Raw genomic sequence first — 8414 nt, 5'->3', positions numbered from 1 at the left:
ACGTCACTGATGGACACGAATGAGAAGTGGGGAACTTGGGCAGAGACCTGAGTCGGTCTTTGAAGTGCACCTGTGGGGGACCCAGAGGGAGGAAACACACATGGTCAGGGAGGCACCTCAACACTGCAGCAGACAACTCAGGCCCGCTGACCCCTCCAGAGCTAGAACAGGACTGGAAGAGCTGAGAACTCATGGCCCCTGGGTAAGGCTCCACCCACTGCAGTTCCAGGCGCAGGCAGAATCAAGCCCACCCACCTGTCTCCAGAACTCAGTCCCTCCGGGTTCACCTTCACGGGTGCAAACCAAACCAAGCGAGTGGTCGTTTAATAGAAAAGGAACCGGGAAAGCACTGCTGTGGCAAGATACGGCATTTGGTCAGTCCTCGGTCCAGCACCCCGCTCAGCACGCTTGCAAAGCCCAGTGAGTCCCAGAATTCTGTGGGGCAACAGCATTTGCCGATTGCAGAACCAGTCACAGGTAGGGGTGGCTGTGGGTGGCAGCACCAGCCTTCCCCTCCCCCCTGAGGCTCCAGGTGGCATCACTTAGGTACGAAAGGCAGGAAGCTGAGCCTGGCACGATACCTTTCCCAGGAGGGCTTTCCTGCAGGTCTACCTACCTACCATCCCAGAAAGCCTCAGACCCGGGCCAGTTCCTGGAAGACATCCAGTGGCCCGACCTGTGGTCAACACAGACGGCTCAGGGCAACGGACCATGACTTGAGCCTGGGGAACCGGGAAGGGAGGTGGGGGGTTGCCGAGGCAAAGGGTACACGTGGGTAGCTGCACACTGCATCAAGGATCCTGGATTGTGGGGATGGAGACTTGGCAGCTCACAGTCCTGCCATCTCAGGATGGGACTTTGTTTACCTGAAAGACAGAATGAAAAAAAGCACTGTGGGACCGAACAGCCAAACCACACGTTCTCCTTTCTCCGCACTCTAGGCCCATTGCAGCTTCCAGAAAAGGGAGCATTCCCAAGGCAGTATGGACTCCGCCCACAAACCTGGGCCCGGATCCCTGTGGCCTACGGTTGCCCACCCCACCCACCGGGTCTCCTTACAGCAAGAGCAGTACAGCAGCTCCATAACCCGGAAGCAGTTGTCCAGCAAGGCTTTGGGCCGCACCAGCTTCAGGCTTAGGCCTGGGGTACTCAGAAGAGATAACACGGCTTCCACCTGAGGACCGATCTCTACATCCTGGGAGGAAGAAAACCAGCAGGAGGAGTAAAGAGAGGAGGACCCCAGCACGCGAGAACCGTAGAGGCTGTCTAGCCTGGAGATGGTCTCAACTCAATGAAATACAACTTCCAGGGACCAGAAGGCCATGAGGGTCCCGGTTGCCATCCCTCACAGAGGCTTCTGCTTCTCTGTCATCAGAAAATAACGACAAAGCTGGGCGATGGTGGCGCACGCCTTTAATCCCAGCACTCGGGAGGCAGAGGCAGGCGGATCTCTGTGAGTTCGAGGCCAGCCTGGTCTACAAGAGCTAGTTCCAGGACAGGCTCCAAAGCCACAGAGAAACCCTGTCTCAAAAAAACAAAAAAAAAGGAAAAGAAAAGAAAAGAAAAGAACGACAGAACACAGGCCAGCACAGGGAGGAAGCTGGGACCTCCTTGTTGCTCCAGCATGCATACTCGCCAGCTTCCAGCCCAGAACACTGTCAGTCAGAAAGCAAAACCCTCTGCTTAAGGAACAAGAGAAGAACTTCCTGAGAATCCTGAGGCATGAGTCTCACAGGCAGAGCTGACTGTGTGAAAGGCTCTGAGCTCAGATAGCTTCTCCTCACAAAGTGTATCAGAAGGGACAGCAAGGACAGCTGCTGGCCCTGGAAGTCCAGGGCCACTGTAGAGGTATCATGGGAAAGGTAGGGCCTGAGTTTAAGGACAGCTTTCCCCTGTAGCCCAGATAAAGCAATGGGCTCAACTCTGTGCCCCAGGCCTTCCAAAATAGCCTCAGTCCCACCCTTCAATACCTGTGAACAGGACCCTTTTTTGGAAATTGGGTAGATGCTATCAATGTTCTAAAGTTTACATCATTTTGTTTTTAGAGTGGATGCTAAATCTAATGACGAATCAGTATTTCCCCTCTCTGTGCTGGGAATAGAACCTAGGGCCCTATGCATGCTAGACCAGCTCTTTGCATCCCCAGCCCTGGGATCTCTTTATAGAGAAAGGGCAGAAAGACAGAGGTACTGGACAATCACTCTACTATCAAACTGTACCCTGACCCAGTGTATGACCTTCCCTGGCTTAGCTTTGCTTTGGGGGAGGGAGTTTTTTCTTTTGTACATTGTTGTTGTTTTGAGACAGGGTCTCACTACGTAGCTCTGACTACCTGGAACTCACTGTGTACACCAGGCTATCGAACTCACAGAGATCCACCTGCCTTTCCCAAGTGCTGGAATTAAGCATGCCACTTTACACCTGGCCCTTGCTTTGGTTTTGAGACAAGGTCTGAATACGTGGTCTAGGCTGGCTCCAATCTTAGAAAATTGCCACGCTCTCTCTGCCAGGTGTGGGATTAGAGTCTGTTCAACTTCATCCAATTCAACAGATAAAGTTAGAAAACTTTCTCTAGGCCGGGCGATGGTGGCGCACTCGGGAGGCAGAGGCAGGCAGATCTCTGTGAGTTCGAGACCAGCCTGGTCTACAGAGCTAGTTCCAGGGGATGAGGAGATAGGGTGAGGTCATCAAACCCGCAGTTTTGATAAGATTTAGGCATCAACCCTTTTCCTTTACAACTGAAACCCTGCAAGCCCAGGAGTGGAACGACTTGTTCAAGGTTACACAACTGGGAACAGAGCTAGTGTCCGGGTCCCGAGACCATGAGCAAAGAAGGCAAGTGAAATCCATCTTCAAAGCTAGGACACAGACTCTTAACAGGGTTAGGAAGGAAGGAGGACTAAAGGCTGCAGAGCTGGGGCACAGCTCAGTGGTAGAGGGAGTGAGTACCTAGTACCTGATTCAACTTCCAGCAGGGGGAGGGGAAGGGAAAGGGGCTACCCAGCTACATCTGAATAATAAAATCATCTCTGTGTTCAGTGCTTCAGTACTGAGAGCCCAGGACCTGGTCAGGACTGGGGCCCTCACACTCTCCCCAGCCTCACTCCATGAGCCTCCTGGAGTTTGTTCTGTGGGTAAAAGAAAAGCAAGAAAAGTCTCTACCTCAAGCCAGAGTCGGTTTGCAAAGGGCACCCATATTGCCCACGAACATAAAAGGGTAGCTTCCTATCACCTTGGCAGGAGCTGGAAGGCCATCCAGGAGTGGGTTCTAGATGGCTATGACAAAGTCACTGTCCTTGAGCTCACAGTTGGTGTCAGATGGTCTGGGCCTGGGCTAAGGAGGCCAAGCAGCTGGCTAAGCAGGGTGGCATGTGTGTCCCAGTAGGCACACACCAAGGGCCCGAGGCAGGTGGGACATGCAGCTGAGCCCGTAGTTGGCTATCAAATGGTTTGGGGTTTGTTTTCAAGACACTATGTAGCCTAGATTGGCCTCAAATTTAACATCATTCTTCAGCCTCCAGACTCCTGGGTTGCAGATGGCCACACCATCTCTTTTCCCGTCTATTTTTTCTAAACTAAGTCATAGCCATTAGAGTTCACCCTAGGTGAGCCATGGGTTTTGATAAAAACCTAATGTCATGGGTCAATCTGTGACTACCGTATTACACAGAAGAGTTTCTGAATGGAAATTCCCATCACTTGCCTCTCTTTCTTTCTTTCTTTCTTCCTTCCTTCCTTCCTTCCTTCCTTTTTTTTCCTGAGACAGGGTTTTTCTGTAGCTTTGGAGCCTGTCCTGGAACTAGCTCTTGTAGACCAGGCTGGCCTCGAACTCAGAGATCTGCCTGCCTCTGTCTCCTGAGTGCTAGGATGAAAGGTGCGTGCCACCACCTCCTGGCCCACCTCTCTTTCTTTCCACCTTTCTGGAGGAACCTCGTTTTTCAAATGCAGAAGCGAAGTCAGAGGATTCCTTGGGTTGCCCCAGACCCAGGGCTTGAGAGGCAAAGCCTGTTCTACATAGCAAGTTCCAGGCCAGGCAGGGCTTTGCAGTGAGACTCTGTCTCTAAATAAACAAACAAATAAATGCCGTCTCATGGCTATGATGCATCCCGTGCATCTGTGAACTCACTCTGCTCACTCTGGTGGCCTGCACAAGGTCAAGCCAGCATTATTGGTGAACAGTTCGGTTAGTAGCACTAATTGGCCTCGATGGGTTATAAAATAAAAATAATGAGCCCGGGCAGTGGTGGCGCAGCCTTTAATCCCAGCACTCAGGAGACAGAGGCAGGCAGATCTCTGTGAGTTCGAGGCCAGCCTGGTCTACAAGAGCTAGTTCCAGGACAGGCTCCAAAGCTACAGAGAAACCCTGTCTCGAAAAAACAACAACAAAAAAAGAATTCAAATAAACAAACACAACAATGTGACCAGGAACTAGGATGGGAGACCTTGTCTCACAAAATAAAATTGCAGGCGTAAACCTGTAATTCCAGAACTTAAGGCAGAGGCAGGAGAATCCTTGCAGGTTCAAGACCATCCTCACCTATATAGTGAGTTCCTGCCTAGTCATAGCTAAATAGGGAAACTGTCTCAAAAACTAAGCAACAAAAAACAAAACTAGCGTTACTATTAATAGTCACCTGATTTAGAAAAGAAAATGGATGAATGACCTAGATACTTCAGAAGAGGATATTAGGAAAGGGCAGCAAACCTCTGAAAAAGGTTTACTATTATTAATCAGAAGGGAACTACGTGATATATAATCTTCAGGTAAGATGGCTTAGTTGAANAAAAAAAAAAAAAAAAAAAAAAAAAAGGCCCTAAGGTCCTCCTGTCCCCCACCCCAGCTCATTTGCTCTGATACATCATGGTAATCATGGCGTCTCCTCCCTCCTTGGTCACTTTTCCTGCATGCCATTCCCATGGCCCCCACATCCTCAGCACACACCAGAACTTTCCCTGCATCTGTCAGACCCACGCGCATGCCCACAGCTCACCATGAGGCTCCGCTGGACATTCACCAGCAGCGTCTGAACCTCCTGCAGATAGTCCCAGGACGGGTGGCCCTGGAGCAGCACATCCAGCACAGACTCGGTGGCACTGAGACTCACCAGGACCCACAGGTACCGCAGCTCCCGCTCGCTCACATGGGCCTTCTGCTGCAGGGACAGGAGAGATTGCGGAAATGCAAGCCAGGCCTTTGGGCTGCAACCCCACCCCAAGGACTTGCCACTGCCTGGGAGCAGCCGCAGTCACCAGCTGTGGCCAGCTAGGTCAGCAGCAAGCTGTCTGGAGTAGCCAGGGCAAGGCCCCTGGTCAGTAGGACAACCTGCCGAGGCCCCACATACTTCTGAGGGCGTGGAAGGCAGAAACTCCCCATCCCAGGAGGGATCCTCACCAGCCTCGTGATGTTGGCGACTCTGAGCACCCCCTCATAAGGCACAGGGATCCTGTAGTTAATGGGGAAGTAATGTTTCTGGGGAGGAACAAAGCATGAGGTCAGAAGCAGAACCGCTTAGACAGGACCCCCAGAGAGGGACCCAGCCTAACAGTGTGATTGACGGCAGACAGGTCCTCTAATGAGAAGACGGCTCCCTTCACCCCCCCACCCCCACCCCGAGACAAAGGGAAGGTGAAATCAGATACACAGTTCTATAAGGGCTGAAGTTTCAGAGCCAGGGTATGGACAAAGAGTTTTCGGGAAGACATGTTACTTTGGAGGTGAGGAGTGTGGTTCATCTGATGCTTACAGAGGTAACCTTTGCACATCTCTGTGAACACACTAAGCACCAATGAGCCAGATACCTTTTTATTGTTATTATTAATAATGTGTTGTGTGTGTGCGCATGCATGTGCATGCATGTGTACAGGCATCCACATGCCTCAACACTGATATGGAGGTCAAAGGATAACTTTCAGGGGTCGGTTCTCTCCTTCCACCTTTATGTGGGTTCTGGGAATTGAACTCAGGTCTTCAGACTTCACCAGCCTGTGTTGTACGCTTTCAGTTAGTGGGTTGTATAGGATACAAATACATCTCAACATCACAACAAAAACAGTCTCAAAGATAGTCCTAATGAGCTGGGCATGTGCTTGCCATCCCAGAACTCGGGAAACTGAAGCGGGAAGATCTCAAGTTCAAAACCAGCCTGTCCAGCATAATGAGACTCTGTATCAATAAAGCAAAACAAGGGCCAGGGATGGTAGTGTGCTTGCCCAGCATAGACAAGGCCTGGGCTTGCATAAGGCCGCATCACTGCGTGAACCAGGCTCATTGGCACCCATCTGTGATCCTGGCCCTCAGGAAGCAGAAGCAGGAGGGTTAGAAGTTCAAGGCCATGGGGTTGAAGGAGACTGCTCTTGTTCTATCGTTTCCTGGCCGCCCAGTCCCAACTATATGTAGTAAGTTAGGTCTTAAAGGAGGGAGGGTGGGAGGGAGGGGGGGGGAGAGAGAGAGAGAGAGAGAGAGAGAGAGAGAGAGAGAGAGAGAAGCAAATAAAAACCTAGCCATGCAGAAACACTACAATATCATGTGGGCATCTCCAGTCTCCAAAAGGAACCATTTTCTGACTTGAAGGTCTTTGTCCCAAGTGAGTCTCTGGAGGCCTTTTCTGAGTTATAGGCTGAAAGCCACATAGAAGTAGGTTAAAGGTCAGCGAAGAAGGAGGGAGCTGTGGAAGGTGATCCTCTTATACACTTGGTTATGTGATAGACCAAGGTGGACAATGTCACTATAACATTGGGGCTGACATATCTGGGGTGGGAAGTGAGCACAGCTCCAGGTGAGCCTTGGGACTTGGGAACAGGGACCTGTTTGGTGCTCTTCCCGTTACCATGTACTGAAGCCGGTTCTTGTACTGCAGCTTGACCCGAAGGTAGCCCGTAAGGTCACACTCCTTATCTTGGGTCAGAGTCCACATCTCCAAATTCTCGTTCCCCAAAGTCATGCCAAGTAGGATCCCAAGACCTGTGGGCCACAGCCAATGAGAGCCTATGAGACCGAGCACTGTGTATGCACGCCCTCTGCTGTGCACCGCTGTATCAGCTCACGCCCCCTGCTGTGCACCGCTGTATCAGCTCACGCCCCCTGCTGTGCACCGCTGTATCAGCTCACGCCCCCTGCATTTTCAAGGGTGGCGAGTACTGATGGGAAATGCAGGGGAGCAGAGCCCTGGAATAGTAAGCACATCCCACCCCTGGGCAGCAGAGTCCTCTGGGAGACACCCGAAGTCTGGTCTCCAATCTTCCCTACTACCTGTTATTCCAGGGCACCCTCAGCCCCTTCCTTGGTGTGACAGGTTTCACAACTGTTTTTGATTTTCCCTTCAGAGTTTTGGATACAAAGTCTAGTTCCAGATCTTAAAATGGATTTTGGTGACCCAGAGAATTTCTTCTATGAACTATATGACCTTGGCATTCTCCTCCATTAGATGTACCAGAAGGTCTATACCTCCTTCCAGTCTGAAGGCTCTGGGATGCTACACAGACCACACACACCAGCTGTCCCAACAATGGCAAGTCTTTTGAAACAGTACCAGGAATTACCACTAGGTGTCACTGTAGCCTCAAACACAACTCTCCAGATCTGTACACGTAAACAGAAAAAAAATATTTGAGAGAATTTACAAAAAATATGAATAGGGGTCAAGTGAATGAGACAAACATAGAAGAGAAAGCGACACCCAAAGGGCCAACCTCACTATTGAGAGAAATAAATTCAAATGAGAACAATTGGATTCAGTCTGTAACCAGAGAAACAAATACACACAAAGCCAACCAGGGAGTTCAAGGAAATGGAAAGGTTTTTATGAGATAATTTCATTTTAATAATCCTGATGCTGCCAAAAGAGCTCTCATCCTGGAAATACACTTGGCACATTTAATAATAAAATGGAAATAAACTCTACAGCCTTTGACCCACTGACGCTGACCCACTAAACTCGTAAACTAGAAAGGAAACAGGACAGATTTATGGACAGAGACTCACACAGCATCGTTATTCCTTCTTAACATTTATTCACTTGTCAGAGGCGACTCGTGGTAATGAAATACTTAACATATGTTTAGCGGTCCCTCTGAAGGGAGCCACGCCAACAGTATTGGCGATGCATAGGACGGCTTTAGGTTTATTAATTGATTTCCTGTGCTTTTGAAAAAATAAATGTCAGATTTCTGTGGGAGATTATTACAGTCATCTTTACGTTCCAGGACATTTTTTAATGTTCTCCAATCAGTATCTTTTTTTTTTAAACATAAGTCTCTCAGTATGCAACCCTGGCTGGCCTAGAACTTTTCATGAAGACCAGACTGGCTTGAACTCACATAGATCCACCAGCCTCTCCTTGGGTGTTGGGATTAAAGGTGTGTCACCATATCCGACTTACTATCTATTATTATTATTGTTGCTCTCAAAGCCAATA

At 49.8% G+C, this 8414-nt stretch overlaps 1 protein-coding gene across 7 annotated transcripts in view; it reads right to left on the bottom strand.

Moving 5' to 3' along the window:
* Positions 1 to 296: 296 nt before the first annotated feature.
* The window catches only part of Il34 (interleukin 34), a 55672-nt gene continuing 47554 nt past the window's right edge, over positions 297 to 8414 (bottom strand). For 6 of the 7 annotated variants that reach the window (XM_050143664.1, XM_050143659.1, XM_050143658.1 and 3 more), the window contains 5 exons: positions 6828 to 6961; positions 5393 to 5470; positions 4992 to 5153; positions 1060 to 1195; positions 297 to 866 (listed from right to left, as the gene is read on the bottom strand). In XM_050143664.1, the coding sequence (XP_049999621.1) occupies positions 697 to 866; positions 1060 to 1195; positions 4992 to 5153; positions 5393 to 5470; positions 6828 to 6941 (660 nt within the window). In that variant the 5' untranslated portion in view covers positions 6942 to 6961 and the 3' untranslated portion in view covers positions 297 to 696. The remainder of the gene's footprint in view (positions 867 to 1059; positions 1196 to 4991; positions 5154 to 5392; positions 5471 to 6827; positions 6962 to 8414) is intronic. The other variant, XM_050143663.1, reaches the window with a different exon arrangement.

This window comes from Alexandromys fortis, unplaced genomic scaffold, assembly GCF_014885135.2.
Source record: "Alexandromys fortis isolate MF-2015 unplaced genomic scaffold, M_Fortis_MF-2015_v1.1 scaffold_1, whole genome shotgun sequence".
Lineage (NCBI taxonomy): Eukaryota > Metazoa > Chordata > Mammalia > Rodentia > Cricetidae > Alexandromys > Alexandromys fortis.
This window is presented reverse-complemented; position numbering and strand designations above follow the sequence as displayed.